This window comes from Callithrix jacchus, chromosome 12 (assembly GCF_049354715.1).
Source record: "Callithrix jacchus isolate 240 chromosome 12, calJac240_pri, whole genome shotgun sequence".
NCBI lineage: Eukaryota > Metazoa > Chordata > Mammalia > Primates > Cebidae > Callithrix > Callithrix jacchus.
Genome location: NC_133513.1, coordinates 94,799,507 through 94,826,501, shown reverse-complemented (window position 1 = coordinate 94,826,501; position 26,995 = coordinate 94,799,507). Strand labels below are relative to the sequence as shown.

The 26,995-nt window shown below is 46.2% G+C and overlaps 1 protein-coding gene and 1 pseudogene across 10 annotated transcripts in view; one reads left to right on the top strand and one right to left on the bottom strand.

The window, feature by feature from the left end:
* Positions 1–25,117, top strand: part of ARMH3 (armadillo like helical domain containing 3) — a 219,724-nt gene extending 194,607 nt beyond the window's left edge. For all 10 annotated transcript variants that reach the window (XR_004732135.3, XM_078346355.1, XM_035268873.3 and 7 more), the window contains 2 exons: positions 20,807–20,923; positions 23,104–25,117. Coding sequence is in view for 9 of the 10 variants with exons in the window: in XM_078346355.1 (XP_078202481.1) it covers positions 20,807–20,923; positions 23,104–23,196 (210 nt within the window). In the remaining variant the exon portion in view is untranslated. The remainder of the gene's footprint in view (positions 1–20,806; positions 20,924–23,103) is intronic.
* Positions 6,732–14,546, bottom strand: LOC128929216 (SUZ RNA-binding domain-containing pseudogene; annotated as a pseudogene).
* Positions 25,118–26,995: the final 1,878 nt, after the last annotated feature.

Genomic DNA, 26,995 nt, shown 5'->3' with positions numbered 1-26,995 from the left:
AAACAAGCAATGGGGAAAGGATTCCCTGTTTAATAAATGGTGTTGGGAAAACTGGCTAGCCATGTGCAGAAAGTAGAAACTGGACCCCTTCCTGACACCTTACACTAAAATTAACTCCAGATGGATTAAAGACTTAAACATAAGACCTGGAACCATAAAAACCCTAGAAGAAAATCTAGGCAAAACTATCCAGGACATAGGAGTAGGCAAGGACTTCATGACCAAAACACCAAAAGCATTGGCAACAAAAGCCAAAAGAGACAAATGGGACCTAATCAAACTCCACAGCTTCTGCACGGCAAAAGAAACAGTCACTAGAGTGAATCAGCAACCAACAGAATGGGAAAAAATTTTTGCAGTTTACCCATCTGACAAAGGGCTGATATCCAGAATTTACAAAGAACTCAAACAGATTTACAAGAAAAAAACAAAGAAGCCCATTCAAAAATGGGCAAAGGATATGAACAGACACTTTACAAAAGAAGACATACATGAGGCCAACAAACATGAAAAAATGCTCATCATCACTGGTCATTAGAGAGATGCAAATCAAAACTACATTGAGATACCATCTCACGCCAGTTAGAATGGCGATCATTAAAAAATGTGGAGACAACAGATGCTGGAGAGGATGTGGAGAAATAGGAACACTTTTACACTGTTGGTGGGAGTTTAAATTAGTTCAACCATTGTGGAAGACAGTGTGGCGATTCCTCAAGGCCTTAGAAATAGAAATTCCATTTGACCCAGCAATCCCATTACTGGGTATATATCCAAAGGATTATAAATCATTCTACTATAAGGACACATGCACACGAATGTTCATTGTAGCACTGTTTACAATAGCAAAGACCTGGAACCAACCCCAATGCCCATCGATGATAGACTGGATTGGGAAAATGTGGTACATATACACCATGGAGTATTATGCAGCAATCAAAAATGATGCGTTCGTGTTCGTGTCGTTTGTAGGGACATGGATGAATCTGGAGAACACCATTCTCAGCAAACTGACACAAGAACAGAAAATGAAATACCGCATATTCTCACTCATAGGCGGGTGATGAAAAATGAGAACACATGGACCCAGGGAAGGGAGTACTAAACACTGGGGTCTATTGGGGGGAATAGGGGAGGGACAGTGGGGCGGGGGGAGCTGGGGAGGGATAGCCTGGGGAGAAATGCCAGATGTGGGTGAAGGGGAGGAAGGCAGCAAAACACACTGCCATGTGTGTACCTATGCAACGGTTTTGCATGTTCTGCACATGTACCCCCAAACCTAAAATGCAATAAAAAAGAAAAAAAAAATCCTGGAGGTCACTTTCCTTCCTTACTAATAAATGTCCTTTGCAGAAATTTTTTTCAGAATAGGGTACTTTTGTCTACAGTGTCCTGTTATCTTGACTTTTTTTTTTTTTTTGAGATGGAGTTTAGTGCAATGGCACTATCTTGGCTCACTGCAACCTCTACCTCCCAGGTTCAAGGGATTCTCCTGTGTCATCCTCCCAAGTAGCTGCAATTACAAGCATGCGCCACCACAGCCAACTAATTTTTGTGTTTTTGGAGACAGGGTTTCACCATGTTTGCCAGGCTGGTCTCGAACGTCTGACCTCAAGTGATCTGCCTGTCTCGGTCTCCCAAAGTGCTAGGATTTCAGGTGAGAGCCACTGCACCCAGCTGAGATACCACTTTTTACTGAAATACACAGTTTATTGGCGAGAGGAACTGCTCATGTGGAGATGATTAGCGTCACAGGCATTTTAAGTGAATACTCACACTTGAGCTCACCACAATAGCAACAGGAGGTGGCTATGAAAATATTATAGTAAAGCCAGGTGCAGTGGCTCACACCTGTATTCCCAGCACTTTGGGAGGTGGAGATGGGCGGATCACCTGAGGTCAGGAGGTCGAGACCAGCCTGGCCAACATGGTAAAACCTCGTCTCTACTAAAAATATGAAAATTAGCCAGGAGTGGTGGTGTGCACTTGTAATCCCAGCTACTCAGGAGGCTGAGGTATGAGAATCACTTGAACCTGGGAGGTAGAGGCTGCAGTGAGCCAAGATCACACCACAGCACTCTAGCCTGGGCAACAGAGACTCTGTCTCAAAAAAAAAAAAAAAATGTACAGTAGTACAGTAGGTACTACACTTATAATTTAATACTGCTTCTTTACGTTTGTTTACATTTCTCTCAGCTGCAAATGTTGCCATATATGGTGTTTATATATAAGTTTTGGTAAATTTTAGCTTTTTTTTTAGTCAAATACTGCAGTACTGATTTAATCAGTATAAAATTGAAAGAGCTTTAGATCTGTAATAAAAATCCAAATTTGGGAAAGGGCAAACTTTAAAACAGCAGCCAAGTAGAGAAGGGTTGGAGAAAGGAGGGGTGAGTGAACAGGCAAATTTTAACTTTTTATAATAGATTTGTGTATATTTTATAGTAGTAAATGATAAAATAGTCTCTATGTATATTGTATGGGTTCATGACATACATAATGTTTTCTTTTTAATTTTACTTTATTTTTTTTTTAAAGATGGGGTTTCACCATGATGGCCAGGCTGGTCTTGAACTCCTGACCTCAGGTGATCCACCCACCTCGGCCTCCCAAAGTGCTAGGATTACAGGTGTGAGCCACTGCGCCCGGCCTACTTTATTTTTTTTTTTAAGAGACAGAGTCTCACTATGTTGCCCAGGCTGGTCTTGAACACCTGGGCTCAAGCAATCCTCTCATCTCTGAGGCCTCCCAAAGTGCTGGGATTTACAGGCATGAGCCACCACGCCCAACCAATTTTTTCAAAATTTCTAAGGTACACAATTTGCAAAAACCTTTCTAATATATATGTGTATTTTTTAATTTGCATATAAGTGGACTCACACAGTTCAGACCCATATTGTTTAGGGTTACCTATTTGTTCTGCCAGTTACTGAAAGTAGTATGGAAACCTTCAAGTTATAACTATAGATTTTTCTGTTTCTTCTTTAGCCTATCAATTTTTACTTCATTCAAAGTTTTGAAACTGTTATTAGATGTACATAGGTATGGAGTTGTTATGTCTTCATAATGAATAGACCTCTTTAGCATTATAAAATGTTGCTGTATATTCTTGATACTGTTTCTTGTTTTTAAGTCTCCTTTGTCAGATATTAATATAGCAGTTCAACTTTCTTTTAATTAGTGTTTGTATAGCGTATATTTTTTCTATCATTTTACTTTCAACCTGTGTCTTTATATTTTAGGTATTTATTTATTTGTTTATTATTTAGGTGGGTTTCTTTTAGGCAACCTGTATAATTGGGTCTTGATTTTATATCCAATCTCAAAGTCTCTGCCTTTTTTTTTTTTTTGAGACGGAGTTTCGCTGTTGTTACCCAGACTGGAGTGCAATGGCACGATCTCGGCTCACCGCAACCTCCACCTCCTGGGTTCAAGCAATTCTCCTGCCTCAGCCTCCCGAGTAGCTGGGACTACAGGCGCGCACCACCATGCCCAGCTAATTTTTGTATTTTTAGTAGAGACGGGGTTTCACCTTGTTGACCAGGATGGTCTCGATCTCTTGACCTCGTGATCCACCTGCTCAGCCTCCCAAAGTGCTGGGATTACAGGCGTAAGCCACCGCGCCCGGCCAGTCTCTGCCTTTTAATTGGAGTATTATGTTTAACTTATTTATGAATATAACTGAGTTTAAAACTGCCATCTTGCTTCCCCCTCATTCATTTCTCCCATCCAATCATTGTTCTTTTTTTTTTGTCTTTTTCTGCCCTCTTTTGGTTTTACTGAGGTGGTAGTTTTTTGTTTTTTTTTTTTTTTTTTTTTATGATTTCATTTTATATCCGCTATTGACATTTTAGCTGTCTTTTTTTTTTTCAAGTTTTAAACATGTATTTAAAATACAATTTATAAAATGCTTAATCTGCCAACTCAGGAGCCCGTGGTGCAGGGTGGGGTGGGAGTGGGCAGCTGCTTGCTACACCAGCAGAGTAAGACTGCAGGGGTGCGGCCCTTCCTCCCATGCCCTTCTGTTCAGACACCTAAGGGGCCCGTGTGTACACCTGGGATCACACGACCAGAGAACAGGACCTCAGAGGTTTCTTGAGTCTCTGCTTACCAGGGAGGCTGGGTACAGCTCTGCCAGCCCATCCCTGAGCAGGGCACCCTTAGAAGGGGCACAGGGTATGGCTGGGCTGGGCAGGGCAGGGCTGGGCGGGGCAGGTGGGCTCTGGAAGGGGCTGATGGTAGCCGATAGGGTGTTGCTTCCTGCCTACGGGTGGGGAGCACCCTGATTGAGTGGGCTGAGAAAGGCTGGTCACCAGACCTGGACCCCCCAGCTCCTTTGGTTGTAGGCGACATCAGAGTAGGGGCCATAGGAAGCGGTTAACTGGAAGGTCTGAGGCCTGGCCCGTGGGGTCAGGAAGGAACTGGGGGACGGGGACAGTACTCTGAAGGGAGATAAAGGGGCAGCAGCCTCAGGTTTCTGACCCCCATTCCCCTGGGGTTTTCCAAGCCAAAGCCTGCAACTCGCTTTAAAAAAGAAAAGGAAAAAAGCACTTAGGAAAGTTATAGAGGACTACCGCCAAAAAAATACCCTCCCACACACAAAATCCAGTTTCCTCATCTCCCCTCCCGCTTCCCCCAACACAATACAGTTTCCTGTTTTCTTTCTTTGTAAAAACATTGCCTACCACCTCTCCATTTGGGAAGCCCAGGGCATCACTGCTGGTGGGTGGTTGACAGGCACACAGTGGGCTAAGCCCATCTTTGGCCAGAGGGAGGTGGGAGGATCAGTCCCTGCCACATCCTCAGTCCACAGACACCCACCAGCCACCCTTTACTTTGGCCCCCACTAGAGGGTAGTGGGGAAAGAACAGGTGGTCCCAATGGCTGGGCAACGAGCACTTCTAGCTTTCCCACCTGGACTACCTCTATACCCTTGTCCAATTGAAAGGACAGTCTCACTTTTGGCGGGAAACCACTATTACATGAGGGATGGACACTATACATTTATAATGGGGACACTTGGTTAGGGCAGTGGAATATAAAGATAGCATCCAACTTCTTCCTTGCCTTCTGAAGGTAATCCTCCCTCTTACTGACTGAAGCTCTGGTTCCAGCTTTGCTCACAGGGAATGGCTGGCTTCACACAGGTAGAACGCTGTGCTGTGGACTAGCTGCTAACTCAGCTGGCAACTGGCCCTTCCTCTGGAGGGGAGGACGTGGTGGAGCATTGGTTCCCTGTGGGCCTGGCCTACCATTCCCACAGGGAACCAATGGTGGAGTGAGCCTGTGAGACTCAACTTGCCACCTTGGCCAACACATGCTGCCCTAATCACAAAACCACACCAACCACTCTGAAACATATCTGCTGGTCAGGAGTGGGGAAGCCGCCTGGCTGGCTGAGGGATAAGGCGCAGTGCAACGGAAGGGATCAGGAAGCCCGAGAAAAGCCGGGTCCACACAGAGCCGTTTTGGGCAGCTGCCCTCTTAGCCTCGTCCACCTCAAGGAGCCAAAGTAAACCCCTGGCTCCAGGGACAGAGGAGAAACTGCCTTCATTCCAGGCCCTCACTAGAAAAGGGGGTGACAGGTAGCCTCAGCCTCTGAGAAAACAGTCTGTCGTCAATCTTTGCAAAGCAAAGCTGTTCTTTTTCCAACTTTATTCAGAATGTTCTGCCTTCAAGGTACTGATTGCACACATGAAATGTACGAGGTATAGTTACTGAACTGGGGCCAGCAATGGAGATGGAGCACCACAAACCCTTAAGAGTTAAAGCCATGCTGGAGTGGGAAGACCTATCCACCTTCTGACCGTACAAGGCAGAAAGCTTAGAGTCCCGGAGCCAGACTCTCTCCTGGTTTTCCTTGTGCTGATGGCAAAATACTAAACAAGTCTCCTCTCCTTCACTGCTGAGCCCAAGGGATGCAGTCTCACTCCCTGGCACTCTGCTCTTTTCTAGAAGTAGTAAGCCTGGCTAGTAGGGAACCACCCTGAGGGGTATGGGAAGGGGAAGTCTGTTCACTTTCCCTGTCTCCCAAAATACTAGAGGTGGAGTTGGTACCCTCCCCAGGCTCTCTCAGCCTACAGAGCTAGCCCAGTCTCCAGGCAAGGCCCAGATGCCCTGGGACTTAGCTCGGGGAGGGAGGTATAGGCATGGGGTACTTATCTGTCCTGGGGGCTGCAGAGCCCTGCTCCTTTTCCGGGCGGCAGTAGGAATACAGAAGCTAAGCTCACCAAAATCCTATTGGTTAATGTTTCTAGTGAATTTCCCAGAAACATTTTTAAGTAGATTACCAAACTACCCTTTCTCAGTTAAAAATTCATTAAACCACTAAAACCCCTCCCATGTGCTTTTTCTTGCAAATCAGATATTTGTATAAACAAATAAAAATAGGAAGAAAAAAAAAAGAAAAGATATTTTCAAATGGAACTTACTTCTTAAGTAATGAAGACATGCACTTGGGGGTAGGTGGGTGTGAGTTCTCATTTGTGTTTTGAAATCCCAAATTAATGACCATGATAAACTGACTCTCTACTCTGAGTCCTTGGTGGGTCCCCCCAACCTTCCCCTAACCCCCACCTTTTCCCTTTCCATTGATTTGGGACAGCCCTTGTCAATATGCCAATCACAGTGGGAAGGGGGAGAATGGGAGAGGTCACAGTGCATGGGGTTCAAGGTCACAGTGGGCGGAGCAAGGGGATCACAGTGCAAGTAAGTCAGGTCTTTCCCTCTGCTCAAGTCCAGCTGTCTGCCGCGGCAGTGCAGCCAGTGGCAGACGACCCAGGAGGCGGCGACGGTGGCATCTTTTCTTGCCTGCATTTATCTGCGCTGTTTGAAGCCTTGTGACCCATCAGGACCCAAAGGCTGTCTGATCACATTATTGGGCTCCTGCTGTCTTCTGCTTGGGAGATCCTGGTTGGCCTGTCGAGGATGGGTTTCTCTTGCTCCTCCTCTGGGCTGGCGCTGCCCAGGATCTGCTTTCGGGCCTCGAGGTACTCGGCCTCCCGCTGTGCTAAGGACTTGACCGGAATGGCAGGCCTGCTGGTGGAGTTGGGGCTGTTGACCACACGTTGCTGGTAGGCCTCTTGGGGATATGGATCTGTGCAGGGGGTCCCGCAGGAAGGCTGTCGTCCTGAATCACAATGGGCACTTTGGGCAGAGATTTGGATTTCCTGCCCGCTGTCTGCCGCCTCTTCCCAGCTCTCAGCGACCTCTCCTCATCTTCCATTTTACTCGCCCTTATCCCTCCCCCTTCCCTTTTTTTTGTTGGAGTCTGGCTCCGTAGCCCAGGCTGAAGTGCAGTGGCGCGATCTCGGCTCGCTGCAACCTCCGCCTCGTGGGTCCTAGTTCGAGCAATTCTCCTACCTTAGCCTCCCAAGTAGCTGGAATTACAGGCACGAGCCACCATGCTCAGCTAATTTTTGTATTTTTTAGTAGATGGGGTTTCACCATGTTGGCCAGTCTGGTCTTGAAGAACATCTTGACTTCGTGATCCGCCCACCTCAGCCTCCCAAAGTGCTGGGATTACAGGTGTGAGCCACCACGCCCTATTTTTATTTTTTTAGTGGTTGCTGTAAAGCTTACTATATACATCTTTAACTTATCACAGTGTACCTTTATGTTATTTTTTGAGATGGAGTCTCAAAAAGTTATATATCTTGGCCGGGCATGGTGGCTCACGCCTATAATCCAAGCACTTTGGAGGCCAAGGCGGGCAGATCATCTGAGATCGGGAGTTCAAGACCAGCCTGACCAACATGGTGAAACCCCGTCTTAAAAAAAAAAAGATATATCTCAATTTTTTTAGATGGAGTCTCAAAAAATTATACCTCAAAAAGATTATACCACTGCACTCCAGATCTGGCAAAAGGTCTGGAGTGCAGTGGTATAATCTTGGCTCACTGCAACCTCCTCCTCCCAGGTTCAAGAGATTCTCCTGCCTCAGTCTCCCCAGTAGTTGGGATTACAGGCATGCACCACCACAGCCAGCTAATTTTTGTATTTTTAGAGAGACAGGGATGTGCCACTGCACCTGGCCACAGTGTACCTTCAAAATAATGCTATATTATTTCATGTTACATGTAAAAACCTTGTAATAGTATGTTTCCATTGCCCTATTCTTTCATTGGTACATTGTTGTCATACATTTTTCTTCTGGGGTTGTTTTAATTTCCCTGTACATTGTTATTTTTTGCTTCAAAGAGTCAATTATCTTTTTCCTCATTTTTAAATTTGTGTAACAATAATTTCTATTTACCCATGTATTTACTATTTCTAGTGCTCTTTACTATTATTTATAGATGCAGGTGATATAAGAACATCTTTTTATTTTTTTTTTGAGATGGAGTCTCGCTCTGTCACCCATCCTGGAGCGCAGTGGTATGATCTCAGCTCACTGCAACCTTCACCTCCTGGCTTGAAGCAATTCTTCTGCCTCAGCCTCCCACGTAGCTAAGATTACAGGTATGCACCACTATGCCTGGCTAATTTTTGTATTTAGAGGTGGGTTTTCATCATGTTGACCAGGCTGGTCTTGAACTCCTGACCTCATGATCTGCCCACCTCCCAAAATGCTGGGGAGCCTGTGTGAACTCTTGAGAATTGTTCAGCTTACAAATTCTCAGTTGTTTTTTTTTTTGTCTGCCCTAGTTGAGTCAGACCCAGGATATGCAATCCATATTATTAATATTTAGGAACAAATTCAGTGGAAACACTGTGCAAATTTCTGAAGCTCTTTCTCAGCCTATCTCCCTCCTCTTTGATAATCTGTCTCCCCAAACTCTGATATGTCTCCTTAGCTCAGCAGGACCTTCAAGTTCCCCTTGTTTTCCTTCTCTTAGGATTCCTATCCTGCACTGCCTCTTATTCAGTATCTGACAAGAATTGTTTCCCAGTTTTCACTCTATCATGACTGCAAGTGGAAATTCTGAACTGCTTTAAAATACTGCATACTCAATAAACAAAACAAAAAAAACCTGCATACTCTGAGTTAAACAGAATTTTTTGAATTTCACATATTTTCAGAGAATCTTCCCTTACATTAATATATATATATATAATATATATATATATATAAAGTCTCCTGCTTCATTCTCTTTCTTTCCTCCTCTTTTCTCAGTTACTACAGAGGGAAGTCTCAAGTGGATACTGGAAATGGTATATATAGTGAGCATTTTTATATTATTTTTAAGATAATTTACTAAAATGTTTCTGATACTCTCTTTCCCCATTTTCTTCCCCTCTATTCTTGGGTCCAAGTTTTAGCCTTAACTAACATTGATCATTTACAAGTCTCTCAAAACAGTAAGGAGCATTTGAACCTGAAGCTTTTGGGTCTCTAATATTTTATCCTTTTAAAAACTGTCTGCTTGGTCGCTATGCCTCTTTGAGACCCTCCATCTGGCTGTGGACCAGAAGGGTAAGCAGATAGCTTATTAAGGAATTGAACAGTCTCCTCTGGGTTCTAGTTAACATTTCAGCTCATGAATCTAATTGTTTTCCCTGTTGTTGGAGATACAACTCTTTTGGTTGCTATATGCAAACAAGTGCTAAAAATGGCTCAGCAGCTCCTTGAACCTGGCTGTTCAAAGATCACCATGTTTGTCTGCTTAGATTGTTTTGGACAGTTATCTTTTCTTTTTTTTGGACAGTTATCTATTAAGTACACTGCACAGCTGAGCTGAACTTATGCAGTTGGAATCCATCACTACATTGAACATACCTCCGAAGGACATTTCAGAATGGATCAAACCTAATTTCTGAGAAACGATAGCTGTAGCTGGTATATTTTGAGAGTAAAGTGATATCCTTTCCCATTCATTTCATCTTTTGCTCATCCTTTGTACAGGATTTATTTTTTTCAGTGTCAGGGGTGAGCCTTGAATAATCTGCCTTTCAGGTGATTGCCCTGATGGAGTCTAAGCTGTCAATGCCAGTCACAAATTTGTCCAAGCTAATGGTTGGTCCTTTCTGTAGCTGCTGTCTCAGGGGCCCTGATATACTAGTGGAGAATTTTGCACTCAGAATTAGCAACCACAGTAACGAAAAGAGGAAGAGGTGGTAAACAAAAGGGAAGAAACCTTGGGTTCCTTATTTTCCCAGTCTTAGAAGGTGTGACACTATCTCATCTCAATCTAGCTGCCCATTCACTAGTCAGTTAAGCAGCTGACTCCAAACCATACTTACTGCTACTGGCTCAACCCTCTCTATGCCCTCACATCTGTGGGTGTGCTTATTGGTGGTGGTTTATCTTGATTCCTCAATTTGCATGTTAGCTCCATAAAGGCAAGACTTGGCTCAGGGCTTTCGAAGCCTGTCAGAGTACTGAGAACAATACTGAAGGTACATCAGGGTCTAACTCTAATCTTACCATGTGACCTTGATGAGAGATTCCTTTCTTTTTTGGTTGGGCTTGTGTTACTAAATTAGTCTGCAAACATGTTGACTGTTGTTTCTTAGGACTCTGTTAGGCATTATGAAAATCCATAATGTCACACCGAGTCTACTTCAGAGGGCTAAGCATCTAGCTATGACAGATTTCAGTGAGGAAATCAGTAGTAATGGCATGTTGTTTCTCTAGGAGAGGGCCTGCCACTCTGCCTGCCTCCACATGCTACTGCACCAACCCTAAAGCAGTATATTCTTTCCTCCACAGGAAATCCCTCACTGGGAAACCTATAGAATGCAATTATCTTCCAGAAATTGGGGGGACGGATGAGAGGAATTTATTTTATTTATGGAAGGGTTTGAAGGGGAAGCTACAGAAATAGGTCACTTCTCCCAATATCAGGCTCTAAAAAATAGTTATTCATAGGGTCATATCAAGGTGAAAGAAAATAATAGTAATAGCTACAGTTTTTAAGTGCTTTCTGTGTGCCAAGCACAGAAAGCTTTAAATACATTGTCTTATTTAGTCTCAGAACCAGCTGTATATGACGAAGTTATTAGTACTCTCACTGTTCAGATGAAGAAATAGGCTTACCCAGCTCCACCCTGCTGCTAACTGGTGAAGATAGGCTGCAAGTCCAGGCAGGCTGACTCTAGAGCTATGCTCTTAACCACTATGCTCTCTTGATTATCACTGGCTACTAATTGGAAATTTTCAGCACCCAGGTGCAACTAGACCCAACAGGGACCTGCCAAGATCTTTACTTAGAGAACATCTTCATAGTGCTGTGCATCTTGTTTAGCTTTAACTAATCTTGAATTTGGAAGAATATGGATTTTAGGGAAAGAATAATTGGCTTTTGCTTCTCCCTCATCAGAATCCCTCTTCTAAGCTGTCCAGCATCTGACTACCACTTAACATAATTGTTAGAATGCCATTGAGAGGCTGTGCTTAGGCTGGTGAAATTGCAAGGTTAGGGACAGACCTTTATTGCTTCTGGGAGAAAAAAGGGCTATTCCTCATTAGGAGACACATAACCAGTTCTAGGAAAGGCCTGGTTTTAGGAAAATAGAGGAAGAGTGGGAGGCTAAATTTAGTCCTTTCAGAGGAAATAAAAGATAAGACCTTCCATTTCTCTTTCAGTCTCTTGCCCAAGTTTATAGAGCATTTTAGACCCAATAACAAATCCAGAGAAGAGAATTAGGCAATGCCCTGAGTAAGTCATTCTCATTTTTGTAGGAAAAGGTGTCTTCCTTTAAGTTTGAGGAAATTTAATGGGTATTAGAAAGAAAATGACTTCAGCCTTTCTGGCTGACAAATGGTGTATTTAACTTGTAATGTTGTCTCTCTACGGATGATGAGAGGGAGACTTCAGTGTGTATTTACCATTAAAAATTGCCTGCAGCTGCTTGGACCTTCCTCTCCCCTCTAGCAGTCCATTTGCCAATGACCATTATTGAAGGCCTAACGTATGCTCAGCACTGTTTATTTTATTTATATATTTATTTATTTTGAAGTGGATTCTCACTCTGTTGCCAGGCATGGTCTTGGCTCACTGTAACCTTCATCTGCCGGGTTTAAGCAATTCCTCTGCCTCGGCCTCCCAAGCAGCTGGCTAATTTTTGTATTTTTAGTAGAGATGGTGTTTCACTATGTTGACCAGACTGGTTTTGAACTCCTGACCTCAAGTGATCTGCCTGCCTTGGCCTTCCAAAGTGCTTGCATTACAGGAATGAGCCACCACACTCGGCCCAGCACTATTTCTTTTAGGGATAAGACAGGCTAGGACCAAGAGGTCAGAAAGGTCAAAGCAGTGAATAGTTTAGAACAGTGTTGTGGGAGCAAACCTGATTATTCAGTCCTTTTTTTTTCTGTGTACCTGTTTTGTGGTCAGAGACTTCTTGCTTCTTGATTCTGTGGGTACCAGAATAGATGTGTCCCAAATACTGAACCGTCATGAGGAGTAAATTCCATTACCCAACTTGCCATGGACCAAACTCATTATTTCTCCATTATCAGCTTGCAGAATAAAATAGTGCCTGCCCAGCCCCCTCCACACTATGGGAAGGAGAAGCAAGAGCAGTGTCTGGACTTATGCCTGGTGATGCTCTTGTTTGTGTTTTCAGAGTTTGATGACTCAGGCTGTCCTTTCCTGCTTTGTGGAAGAAATGGGTTCAAAAAATCATGTTCTCTAGTGAATAAACAGCTGAAGTAGAACAGTGGTCAAGAATCCAGTGGGACAGAATTACGAAAATCCTATAAAAAGCCTTTTTATCTTTTTTTCCTCCTGATTCCATTTTAACTCCTGTATCTGTCTCAAGTCATCCAGAGATTGATTTTTTTATGATTAGGAGTTGGACAGGGTTAAAACAGAACTGCATAGAAGTGGAACAGAATGATGATAGTCTCTTTGGGAAAATAGAGATTGGCCTTGAGATAGGAGCATTCATTGTAGAAGGGATTTATTGAATCCTTTCAATACCCCATCCCAAGCCTGAAGACCACAGGATGGCAGAGACCTAAAAAGCCCATTTAAAGATCAATGGAAGCCCAGTTGAAGACCTTTGAATTTCAAGCTTCAAAATGAGTATTGAGTAATCAAAATAGCAGCCAAAATCAGATATTGCTGATAATGAGTTTGAAGGGGTCTATAAAATTTTGTTGGTTTACACCAACTATCAGCAGGATTGAGCAACTATCCACTGCTAGTATTGGAAATTGTCAAACCTTGGAGTCCTAAGAAGCTGGGTAGTCATTAAAGCTCAAACAGCAAATCAAGCCTTCACCAGTTTACTTTCTTAGCTCTCCACAAATCATACTTCCAAACTTCTTAGGAGAAGCAAGTTTGAATTCCTTGAATCTTTGGTCTCTGAAGACCAAGTTTAGCCTGTAAACCCAAGAATTTGCCAATGACCATTATTAGTGCCCCAGGTTAGACCAGCCTGCTAGTATAGGAAGAGTGCTAGATTGAGAGAAAATTCTGGTATACAATCCCAGTTTTATGACTTTGGGCAATTTACAATCTTTCTGGACATTTATTTCTCCCTCTGTGAAATGAGGGCCATGAACTAGGTAAGTGACTTCAAAGGTTCCTCCCAAAACTATTACTTTTTTCTTTATATATAATATATATACTTTTGTTATACATATTGTCACACCTGTGATTCCAGCACTTTGTGAGGCCGAGGCAGGTGGATCATGAGGTCAAGAGATCGAGACCATCCTGGTCAACATGGTGAAACCCTGTCTCTACTAAAAATACAAAAAAATTAGCTGGGCATGGTGGTGCGTGCCTGTAATCCCAGCTACTCAGGAGGCTGAGGCAGGAGAATTGCCTGAACCCAGGAGGCGGAGGTTGCGGTGAGCCGAGATCGCGCCATTGCACTCCAGCCTGGGTAACAAGAGTGAAACTCCGTCTCAAAAAAAAAAAAAGCTGCAGTGAGTTGTGAGCTGTGATCATGCCACTGTACTCCAGCCTGGGTGACAGAGTGAGACCTTGTCTCAGAAAAATGAAAATAAAACAGAGATGGAGTCTCACTCTATTACCCAGGCTACTCTTGAACTCCTGGCCTCAAGCGGTCTTCCCACCTTGGCCTCCCAAAGTGCTGGGATTACAGATGTGAGCCACTGTACCTGGCCCAGAACTATTATTTCTATGGTTCTGTCCATGTAATAGCACTTGGCCAGAAAGAGGTATGATAGCTGGGCGCGGTGGCTCATGCCTGAAATCCCAACATTTTAAGAGGCTGAGGCAGATGGATCACATGAGGTCAGGAGTTTGAGACCAGCCTGGCCAACATGGTGAAACCCGATCTCTACTAAAAATACAAAAATTAGCTAGGCGTGATGGGGGTACCTGTAATCCCAGCTACTTGGGAGCCTGAGGCAGGAGAACCACTTGAACGCAGGAGGCAGAGGTTGCAGTGAATCAAGATCATGCCACTGCACTCCAGCCTGGGTGACAGAGTGAGACTTCATCTCTAAAAAATAGAAGCAAAAAAAGATATGATTGCCTTCTATATCGCTGTTCTCAGTTGCTAGGAATAACTCCAGGCCCTCCTGACTTCCATGTAACCAGCTGATTCATCTTGTTTGAATACATCAGACGCTTTTTCTTTTTTCCCCTCACTCACATCAGATACTTCCGTTTTTCTGTTTCCATGTTTCCTATTTCTTTCCAACTCAGTAGCCTTCATCCATTTGGCATCTTCTATTTGCTTAGACTCTATCATTTATTTTTTTTATATGTATTTTGTATACTATCTCTAATCTTCATAATATTATAAGACGGTAGTATTATGACTATTTCACAATTAAGGAAACTAAAACCCAGGTGAAAGTCAGTGATTATGCCAAAATTTGAACCCACGTTTCTGATGTCGTAGCCTCTTTACCCCCACTACCATCCTCTTAGGTTCCATGTTCATTTCCTATTCTGTAAAAAGTCTCTGGGCTGGATGCGGTGGCTCATACCTATAATCTCAACACTTTGGGAGGCCGAGGCGGGTGGGTCATCTGAGGTCATGAGTTCAAGACCAGCCTGACCAACCTGGAGAAATCCTATCTTTACTAAAAATACAAAATTAGCCCTGTGTGGTGACACATGCCTATAATCCCAGCTACTCGGGAGGCAGGAGAATTGCTTGAGCCTGGAAGGCAGAGGTTGTGGTGAGCTAAGATCGTGCCATTGCACTTCAGCCTGGGCAATGAGAGTGAAACTCTGTCTCATAAAAAAAGTCTCTAATCTCTGTAAGCTTTTCTGTTGGTGTCTTGTGGTCTCATCCTCATCTGGCAGCCTGGCCCCTAGGAAAGACCATACATGTTGCCCTGATTGGGAGAGGGCTGTTTGGCAGCCTTACATGTTTTCCCCAAACACATTAAACTGTCAGTGTCAGCTTAAATTCAGAAGAAAGTAATGAACACAAGTTTGCTGTCAGGTCACATCCTACTACTTAGTTGTCGTCTCACTGTTATTCTGCTGGGAATTTAGGTCAACAGAGATTTGAAACTGAGTAATTTTTCAGGCACAGGGTAAAGCCCTCTGGCATTGAGACTGAATAGCCATTGCCAGGAACTTTTCCACATTGGCGATTTTTGTTTTGCCGCTGCTACCTTCAGGCTAGAATTATTTTGTGTTTCAAAGGCCTTGCTGAAATAAATGGAGCACAGGTTATGGAATAGTCTGTGAGGAATGCATATTACATGTGCTAGGGTGTGTATGTGTCTGAAACTTAGCAATTTTGAACTAACTTTGTGCACTGGAATCTCATCTGCTTCCTGTCTTGAAGACATCCTGATCCTGATGTGGCTAACAGCCTCACAACCTGCATCATGCAAAACCAGGCCTCTCTGCTTAGTTTTTCTTTAGTATAACCTGTGTCACTTTGCACTACCAAAGTTATACTGGCTATTCTCTGAGTTCTGGCTGATGTGTTGCTAGTTACACTGAAGATGGTGAGGTCATTGTGGTAGGCTTGCTTTCACATTGAATAGACAGTGTTGGCTGGGTGTGGTGGCTCACGCCTGTAATCCCAGCACTTTGGGAGGTCAAGGCAAGCAGATCACAAGGTCAGGAGTTTGAGACCAGCCTAGCAAACATAGTGAAACCCGTTCTCTACTAAAAATAACAAAAAAATTAGCTGGGCACGGTGGTGCACGCCTATAGTCCCAAGGAGGCTGCTTGAACGTGGGAGGCGGAGGTTGCAGTGAGCCGAGATTGCACCACTGCGCTCCAGCCTGGGCGACAGAGCAAGACTCGGTCTGGAGGAAAGAAAAAGAATAGACGATGTTGTTTCTTCTTCACCAGAATATGCATAGCTGAATGAAGATGTATGAGGCCCTAGCTCCTGGCTTACGGTTAGAACTATCTAGAGATAGCCAGAACTTCCAAATATCCCTTGCCACCAGAAAGGCTTTCATTATAAAATAAGTAACTGTTTTTGACTATTGATTATGTGCCAGGCATTGTACAGTCATTAGCTCATGTTATCCTCACATGTTAAGCCTTGTAAGATGTAGATGGTGTTGTCTTAATTTTATAGATACTGAAAACTGAGGCTCAAAGAGATTAGGAAGCTTGTATAAATTCATGTTGCTAATTAGTGGTTGACTGGGGACTAAAACTTAAGTCTCTGACTTCAAGCCTATGTTCTTAATGACTTTGCTGTCCTCTCAGGCCCCTTACCTCCAGAGACTTCAGGGGCAGATGTTTAGGTCCTCCCAAATGTTGCCCACTTTGTTTTTCCCTCCCCTAAGTTGAGGCAAAGTGTTTTAAGGCAAAGAAGAGGTCATGAGATCTTTGAAACTGAGGCCATTTGTATGTCCCTTGTCTTCCACTTGAATCCAGATGATGTTCCTTTGTGGTGAAGAATCACATATGCACATGGAATCTTTGGGACTGTTTGAAATAGGCAGGCACCTCCTGGACTGTGAAGGTAGCCTCCGCCTCCCAGGTTCAAGCGATTCTCCTGCCTCAGCCTCCCGAATAGGTGGAATTACAGGTGCTCACTTACCACACCTGGCTAATTTTTGTATTTTTAGTAGAGATGGGATTTCACCATCTTGGCCAGGCTGGTCTCGAACTCCTGACCTCAAGTGATCTGCTTGCCTTGGTCTCCCGAAGTGCTGGGATTACAGGAATGAGCCACTGCACTCAGCCAGCTCAGTTAACTTTCTATCAGGCCCTGCCAGGACCCAGGTGTCTGTTTCCTGAGGGTCATAGGTGGTGGTGTGAGGATTCTTTGGAGAGCATGTGACCTGCAGGTGACTTACTGGCTTTGATGCTATGTTGAGCTGAGGTGGTCGGCATGATTCTAGGAAGCCCACAAGCCCAACAGCTGATGAAAGAGGGTAGCCTTGTGCTTACAGGGCATAGACTGTTACCTGATGGATTGGAAAGGGATTTCAACCTGAGAGGGACCTTTAGCATTCCCAGAAAGCAGATACTGAGGCTGCAAATTGTGGTAAAGCCTCAGGCCTTTAGGCAGGGGCTCTGGGAGATGGCGCTCTGCCTAAGTGTGGCCCTCGCCATGTCCCATTTCAGCACTCATTTGAGTGCTGAAACTCAAATGAGATACGTGCCTTAAGTCTGAAGTTACAGAAAGCAAAGTCCCAGGCTAGGCAAGTACCTGCTAGTGTTCTGAAGTCTTGGATGGGCTGGGGCCCAGACCTGAGCCTAGAATTTCTTTTTCTGAGCCAAAAGAAAATTGACAAAGGCAGGAGACAGCAGAGACTAGATGAACTGACAGGTAACTTTCCTTGGGTATAAGAGGAAGAAAGGAAGTAAGCCCACAAAAAAGGGCCAGGGAAAGGGGTAGGTAGCATCAGGCAGTGTCTGGACAAGAGGAGAGCTGAGATGATGTGCACTGTAAATCCAGCCAGGCTTCTGATTTTTTTGAGACAGGGTCTCACTCTGACACCAGGCAGGAGTACAGTGGCACGATAGTGGCTCACAGCATCCTCCGCCTCCTGGGTTCAAGCCATTCTCCTGCCTCAGCCTCCCAAGTTGCTAGGATTACAGGTGCCTACCACCACTAATGTTTGTATTTTTAGTATAGACTGGGTTTCATCTTGTTGGTCAAGCTGGCCTCAAACTCCTGACCTCAGGTGATCTGCCTGCCTTGGCCTCCCAAAGTGCTGGGATTACAGATATCAGCCACCATGTCCGGCTGCTTCTGGTTTTCTTCCAAGGAGCTAGTAGCTCAGGGGCCTTCTCTGCTCTCATCTCCCTGTAACAACCTAAACTAAACCATGCTGGCAAAAGCTGGCTATATTGGGATAGGAAGAAATTATTCTTCTAAATGAGACCTTAGACCTTCTACCCTGCCCTGGCAAGAGGAGAAAGTTCATGTGATCAAAGCAGCCTTACTTAACCTGCAGCCTGAGGCTGTCAGGATGTAGTCATAAGGTACAGCCATCTCTTCACATGCAGTACCTTTTTTTTCAGAAATTGGCTTTAGCATGTTTGTCCTTTGGCACCTGAAACCCCTCAGGGAAGACTGAGCCCAAGTCACTAGGTCTTAGGCATTGCTGAGGCTTCCCAGAATTCAGGGCATAGGAAAACACGTATTATTCTCTTCTGCCTGGTTCCTAGGGGCTGATTCCACCTTGGAGGAATTTTGACTTTTTCTGGGCTTGAGCCATTCACTTCTGAGCCAAGACCTTGGCTGCAGATATTTTAGCCACGAGTACAGCCCACGTGCATGAGAGGACCAGATTACTTTGTGGGTGACTGCAGTTGCTGGGTACCAGTCCTCCTGCCTGTAGAACTGACAAATGGAAAAGAGAAGCAGGAGCCAGCCTATACTACTGTCTGTGGGACACACCAGGCAAAATGAGCTTATGCAGCTGAGTGTCTGAAGGGAAGAAAGCTGGGCCGGACCTTTGTCCTAGCTGATCCTTCCCTCCAAACCCGAACTCAGTAACTCTCCCATAGGGACACAGGCCTTCCCTGTGCCCTCCAGCCCTTCTCTCTCTTTGGGAATTTTTGGCAGGGAGAGTGTTTGCTACCAAGTGAAGGCTGCCTAGCATAAATTTGGACTGCTGCAGGTCACAGTGCAAAGGCGCCTTTGGGCTCCTCAGGAGCCTGTCCTCCATCCTGACTCTGGCTTATTTCCTCTTCCCAACCCCCCACTCCCTTCTATCAGCACTGTGTGTTCCTTGTCACCCACTTATTCCTCCAAGGTCCCTACTGAGCAAGGAGCTCTCCATGATGCCATAGACTTTCCTCCAGGTCAAATCAACTTCGCTCAGATGACCAGAATGAACGATCATTCCCTCTCCTGCTCTCCCCTTTCTTCCTAGCTCACTTCTTCTGACTTGATGTGTAGTGCCTCTCCCCCTGACTGTCCTTGCCTTCAATTCATGATCTCATAAGCTGAAGTCACATCTGGCCTGTCTATGAACAGTCCCTTCCTTCTATAACCACAGATATTCAAGGTTCCTGGAGTCAGTGGAAGTCTGAATCCTCCCCCATAGAAAGTCAGGTTTTGTGGGAGAGAAACCCCTGAAAACAAAGGCTCTAGCTGAGTCTTGAAAGTGTACCTTATACCTAAAGGCTGGGATGCCCAAAAGTTCAATCCAGGCACTGGATAAGAAGACTGAATTGGCACTGAGCAATGAAAACAAGTAGCAGATGGTGCTGAGGAACATCCCAAGACTGAAGAAATGTGGTTCCCAGAACGGGAGAAGGAAGGAGACATTGGCAAAATCTTAACAACTTTGACAACCTGGCCAGGGAAAGCTTCAGGATAAGACTGAGAGCACATTTGTGGTGTCAGGGGTATTGGTTAACTGAGATACTCACTGTTCTGTAACCTCTTCTCATGTTCTTTTACCATATTCAGAGTAAACAGACTTTGTGGCCAGGCTGGGCTGGTCAGCAAAGGCAGGGAATAGAAGAGATTAGACAGTCAGGCTGGGTGCAGTGGTGCATGCCTGTAATCCCAGCATTTTTGGAGGCCAAGGTGGGTGAATCTGCTGAGATCAGGAGTTTAAGACCAGCTTACCCAACATGGAGAAACCCGTCTCTACTAAAAATACAAAAATTAGCCGGGTATGGTGGCATGCACCTGTAATCCCAGCTACTTGGGAGGCTGAGGCATGAGAATTGCTTGAACCCAGGAGGCAGAGGTTGCAATGAGCCGAGATTGCATTATTGCACTCCAGCCTGGGCAATCGTGTGAGGCTCTGTCTCAAAAAAGGAAAAAAAAAAAAAAGATTAGAAATTTGACCAGGCACAGTGGCTCACACCTGTAATCCTAGCACTTTGGGAGGCAAAGGTGGTGGATCACCTGAGGTCAGGAGTTTGAGACCAGCCTGACCAACATGGTGAAACCCTGTCTCTACTAAAAATACAAAAATTAGCTGGGCATGGTGGTGGGTGCCCGTAATACCAGCTACTCAGGAGGTTGAGACAGGAGAATTGCTTGAACCCGGGAGGCGGAGGCTGCAGTGAGCTGAGATTGCACTACTGCACTCCAGCCTGGGCAACAAAGAGTGAAACTCCATCTCAAAAAAAAAAAAAAAGACCAGCCTGGCCAACACGGTGAAACCCTGTCTCTACTAAAACATACAAAAATTATCCAGGTGTGGTGGTGTGCGCTTGTAGTCCCACCTAGTTAGGAAGCTGAGGCAAGAGAATTGCTTGAACCTGGGAGGCAGAGGTTGCAATGAACTGAGATCACACCACTGCACTCCAGCCTGGGCAACAGCGAGACTCTGTCTCAAAAGAAAAATAAATGGTCCCAGAAACCTGAGGGATCGCTCCCTATAGTCAGGCTGTTTTCTGGGGGATAAGAAGTGAGCAAGGTTTCTTGGGGATGTTGTCACAGACCAGACCCAACCCAGTAAATCAGCAGCATAGGGCTAAGGTATGTGGGATATGTGTAGCCTAAGCCCTGCCTGGCCTTTGATGTCCCCCAGGTGCTGGAGGTGGTGAGAGCCAACTATGACACACTCACTCTGAAGCTGCAGGATGGCCTGGACCAGTATGAGCGCTACTCAGAGCAGCACAAGGAAGCTGCCTTCTTCAAAGAGCTGGTGAGTGCCTCATGGCCGCCTCTGCCTGTGTCTTATGTCTTAGGGGCCTGCTCCCAGCCAAGGGGTTCTACTGTGCAGATGGGCCTCTAGGGAACAACTGCAGTTTGCTAAGGACAGATAAAACAAGACTTGAGGGGTCTGCTGGGATGGGGTATGCAACCTCCCTCCCACACCACACCAGGCAGTAGGATAAGATGTCCTTCCAGGTCGCATTGTCTACGTTTCCTCTGCAGCCATGGGGAGACAGCCCCTACACAGCTCCAGCTGGGCCTGGGGTTTGATATGTATTCCCAGAGGCAGCTCTGACTCATTATTCCTTAACCTGTCCTCGGGGCAACTAATGAGAGTAATTGATTCTTCTCCTTCTTATAGAATCACTTCTTCCTAAACTCCTAACTGACCACTGGTCTGAGTGCCCTCCCAGTCCAGTTCTCCAGTTCTCTACTCCCTACCTTCCAATCACTCAGCTTCCTGCAGCCCCCACCCTTGGGCACGTGGAGCCATGAGCATTTGCTCTGCCTCCTACTTCACCTCCCGGTCAGCGTCTCCACAGAGCTCACCCTGTTTGATGCTCCCTTTCCTGCCCTGTGCTCTGAGCTGTTTTCAAGAAAAGCTTAGCCTCCCTGTGGTCCTGTCACCCTACCCACTTGGTTTACACAAACATCCTGGCTGAGGATGGAGACCAGGACATGCAGGCCTCTGTACCCACTCCCATGTCCTCAGACCTCCACCTGCTGGGGCTGAACTTGTATCAGCTCCGATTTTACTTACCCCATGCCAAGTGTGTGGTGAAGGCACTGCGTTTTAGATCGTTTGTCTTGTGCTAAACACAGCCCAACTCTGATCCTGACATGACATTCCTCAGGATTTTGGACTTCCACAGGGTCAGGAAGGCATGCTCTGGGATGAGTTAGTTTGGAACACAAACCTTTAGTGTAAAGAGATAGCAAGTAGAGCATTTTTATGGGATCATTGGGAAGTCTATAAGTTGATGTGGAGGAAGTACTGAGAGCCAGTGGTTACAAAGAGAGCGATCTGTGAGGAGCTGGAGAGGGTTATAGGAGCAGTGTCTCGAGGCTCTGAGGCACTCACCATAGCCTTACTCAGCTCTGCTCATATTTGTTCCCCTAGCACAGGGGAGCAAAGAGGGTCTGGTCCAGTTTGAAGCTAATGAGCTCGAGTTGCCTGCTGTTTGCCATGCTGTCCTTTCCTCTGCTTCCTGCCTGATGACTTCATTAAGTTTCCCATAGCATAGCAGAAATTGAAGGAAAGCTCCCGAGACTTTCGGGCCCAGAGCAGACACGCTCTTCTTCTCCTCCCTCCCCTTTTTGTTTCTCAGGCAACCTACACAGCTATTTCCTATGGGCAAATCTCCTTGATGAGTCTGCCAGATTCCTCTTGGTATCCTCTCAGAGTAGGGACTTGGGCCCTCTGACCTTTACTCTGCAGGCTTTTCCCCTGCTGACCCACCCAGGCAACACTTTGTGCAAGGTTCTGTGGGTAGAGAGCATGTGAGGTGAGCAGTGGGCACACAGCAAGGATACGTCCCAGACTTTCATCTCGAGTGGGCAGACATCTTTAGAAGGAATACTAGACTAGGAGTTAAGAAGCCTCGGCCCTGTTCCCAAACTGGGACTCAATAGCTGTGTCACCTCGTCCTGGCCGTTGAAATTGGACTCCTTGGAGCATACCCTTGCCATCTATGCCAGAAAAGGACTGCATCTCCAAAATGCTCCTTCCAACCCAAAAACGCAGATAAATCCAAAGCAACAGTTAAGAGACTAGAAACACATCTAAAGAGAGATGACACTAGAGTATGAGTCATCTGGACTCAGTTTCTCCTCCTCCATCAGATCACTGACCAGTCCCATCCCCATTATGTATAGCCAAAGCAGGGACAGAGGCCAACCTCAGCCCTGCTTTCTTGTCTGTGCCTGCTTCTACCTCCCTGGGAGCCCAGATGCTCTTCTCACATCCTCCATAGTTTGTTCCCGTCAGCCCCTCTTCTCTTCTTCCCTGCTGTCAAGGAACTGTTTGCTCATTTGCCCCAGGGATAATAGCTGTTAAGGGTTCATGTCCTAAGAGAGACTTCTAGTGCCCCATGTAGCAGGCACTCCCCTCTACTGTTTGGAACTGATTCTCCTGTTTTCTCTCTGCCTGTGCCCTCCCACCTTTCCCAGGTTCGATCCATTAGCACCAACGTCCGGAGAAACCTGGCCTTCCACACACTCAGCCAGGAAGTCCTGCTCAAGGAGTTCTCTACTATCTCCTGAGGCCACACCTACCCGAGCAGCCTCTGACTGCCCTTACCCATGAATCATGGGCCAGAGGGGGAGCGAGGGGAGCGGGGCTGCCCCCGAGGTTGGAGAGAAACACAGATACCAAGTTCTCTTGGTGAAAACCACACTTCAGTGGAGCTCGGACAGCAGGGGCAGGAGGGGCAAGCCAGGGATAATCTTATTTGGGGAGGAATGGGTGGGCACAGTGGGGAGAGGCCTCCAGGAATGTAGGGACTTGCAGAGTGGGCTCCCTAAACAGCCCCTCACATTTCCAGTCTTGAGGTTACAAGCTGTGGCTACTGACTAATTTTCGGGAGCTGGTGAGACAAGCCTCAGGGTAATGCCAGCACTCCGAAAGTCATTGGCTCTGCTTGGCTTCTGAAAACAGATAAACTCTCAGATATAGCTGGAGCCACATCCTGTTTCCTTTGGACATGGGGCTGTGCTTGGCTTGCAATTTGTGTCCCCTGCCCCAACTGGCACTCTGTCCAGTCATCAGGACCCTTGGCTCGGATTTAGGGTAGGATAGGAATAGGGTACCTTTTTCCCATTTTCTTTCTTTCTTTTTTTTTTTTTTAGACAGAGTCTTGCTCTGTTGCCCAGGCTGGAGTGCAGTGGCACAATCTCAACTCACTGCAACCTCTGCCTCCCAGGTTAGAGCAGTTCTCCTGCCTCAGCCTCTGGAGTAGCTGAGACTACAGGTGCGTGCCACCACTCCCAGCTAATATTTTGTATTTTTAGTAGAGATAGGGTTTCACTGTGTTAGCCAGGATGGTCTCGATCTCCTGACTTCATGATCTGCCCGCCTCGGCCTCCCAAAGTGCTGGGATTACAGGTGTGAGCCATAGCGCCCACCATTTTTCCTGTTTTCTGAATTCAGTGTTGACTCCTCTGGGAAACTGGAGATGAGAATCTGCCAGTGCTCTGCTGTCCGGCCACCACTTTCTGAATTTTAATTTTGGCACCAGGAGTACCGTTAACTTTCCCCTCCTTCCGACCCATTGACTCACCAGCACAATAGGGTCACAACCTTAACTTTTCATTTCTAATTTAGTTTAATTGTCTTTAGGGTGTGTATGAAATAAACACTGACAGGTTTTCGGAGGCTTCAAGGTGCCTACTTTGCTGGTTCCCTTTCCAGCAGCTTCCCTGCCTCCCTAGCCCCCACTCCTTTGGCAGCCTCCTGCCTCTGCTGAGCTCCCCTCCACGTGTTCCACCCCCTTACCCTGCTGTTGTTTACATCCAGCCTCCCTGAGAATTTCCTCTGGGGAGGAATCTGTTCCTGTTGTGGTCTAGTGCCTGGGAGGGAGAGAACTTTCTGTGGGTAGGGTGCCCTCCATCTGAAACAGGCCAGGGGAGCATCATGCATAAGGCCTCCATTCTGTCCACTCAGATTCTGGGTGAGGCCATAGGCAAATCTCTTGACTTTTGGGGAGTCGGCCTGTGGTTCCTCCCTTGGATAGCCTCCATGGAACCACTGTAGGCTTTCCCCACAGCTGCCTCTGAAATAGCTGCTGCTTCGAGATCCTCCCTTTTTAAACTCTTTCTAAAGCCCTCAGGATGGCAGGGAGCAAACAGCACTGGTATATCCTAGGAGTAAGTGCAGGAATTCAGCAGTGAGAGCATGTCTGAGACCACCTGGGCTTAATCTCAAATCTCTTTGGGATACTTGCCCTCCCTGGGAACCAGAGTTCTGGCTCTACTGTTGAGCAGCTATGCACTAGTTCCAGAGAATCCACTAATAGGCTGCCATGTATAGATGTAGGTTCTTAAGAGATCACAGGCTGGGTCATCTCTGATTACTGGATGGATAGCTCAGCCTGGGGCATTTAGTGTTTTCCCTGGTGATAAACCCCAGAGCAGCTAGATCTGGAGCTGGTGGCAAGTTGAAATTATTAAAAATTGATTTGTGTCAGACTGTCTTTAGTGTCACTTTTTTTCTCTTCTGAATCTCTATTGCCCAGACTCATTCCTCAAAGATAGAGGTAAGGTGATCTCATAGGTGCTGCTCCTGGTTAGGGGACCTCTGCCTGTCCTTGTGAACTCTTCTCCTTCCTCTCAGTCTCCTGGCCCTAGTAGAGGCCAGTTGGGTTCAGAGATCTGTAACCTCCCTTGCCTTCTGGGTGGAAGGAGGGAGAAGGGAGTTAGTTCCCTTATCTCCAAACTTAGTGGTATTGAGGGGACAAGCCAACCCATTTGGCCACTCCTGGATTCCTGCCAGCCTTTTCTCCAAGTGAATGAGGACAGGTCTAGGGCATGGGGCACTAAGCAGAGGACTCCTTGCCCTCCATTGGAAAGGCCCTCCTTTTGACCAATTTCTTCACATATACCTATTTCAAGAACTCCAAATGAGAGTGCCCATTCTCTCCTGAAAATCAACCTCAACAGGAGCTGCCCAAGCACTGTCTTTGCCTAGCCTCTATGCCAGGTCTGTGGAGCTCCTCCAGAGCCAAGGGAGATCCAAGAGCAGGGCATTGCTCCTGAAGACAATCTGATGATGATTATTTTTTTTTTTTTGAGACAGAGTTTCGCTCTTGTTACCCAGGCTGGAGTGCAATGGCACAATCTTGGCTCACCGCAACCTCCGCCTCCTGGGTTCAGGCAATTCTCCTGCCTCAGCCCTCTGAGTAGCTGGGATTACAGGCACGCGCCACCACGCCCAGCTAATTTTTTTGTATTTTTAGTAGAGACGGCGTTTCACCATGTTGACCAGGATGGTCTTGATCTATTGACCTCGTGATCCACCCGCCTCGGTCTCCCAAAGTGCTGGGATTACAGGCTTGAGCCACTGCACCTGGCTCCTGAAGACAATCTTACCCTTAGCCACTTGTCCCCCACTCAGAACTCTTGCCACAATTCCCACTAGGTTGATTAAATCAAGTGGTTGGAAATGAAAGCCAGTTGAAGAGATTAAGTGTGTTTGAATCACTTTAACTGAAGTTTTTGGTCTTAACAGGTCACTCCTTCAGACCCACCAGACAAGGTCCCCTCATCCTCATAGCAAGGGGTTGGGGGGCTTTTGGGTGAGGAGCCCAGGAAGCATCCTGAGGAAGGTCAGACCTGTGGGGCTCAGACATTCAGAAGCCATTCCTGGGACATGAGGGAGCCCAGCTCCCTGCCTGTGGAAAAGGAGCTAATCTTGAGGAAGGGGTTTCATAACAAGGGCATTTCTTTTCTACTCTGTATCCTCACTTGGATCCCCAAACTCATCAGTTGCTCCCCAAATATGCCAGAAAACAAGGAATCTAGGACAGGACAGGTGACAAAAGAGAGAAGGGCAGAAACGTGGGTGCAGGGGAGAAACAAAAGAGCAAGGGTGTCTTGAGAAACTGACCTGGTTCACTGGTTTTCTTATCGTCCCAGTCAGCCTAGGGGGGAGGGATCACTACATCAGTGAAGGAGGCACCCTGAGAGTGAATGGTTCCAGAGACAGGGTCCTGGAGTGGGTGAGAATTGGGGTCCTTCTGGAACTTGAGAGAAGATGAAATTATAGTCCATTGGCCCACAATGAGTCTGCTATTACAGGCTGGGTTGACTCTTCCTCTGCATCCCTAACCAGCTTTAAGCACAGTAGAGACTGCCTGGGACCACAAGAGATGCATACACGGGAAGAGGAACAACAGAGAAAATAGAGGCTTTTGTGGAGGCAAACGGAGCCGGGACTCAGAGACGATACCCCAGGCTCTGCCTCAGCCAGAACTGTGCTGATGAAGGAGGAAGGCAGAAGGGGAAGGGGGAAGGGGGAGGGTATCTGAGAATTGGGGGCGGGGTTTCCTCTCAGCGGGGCTCTACT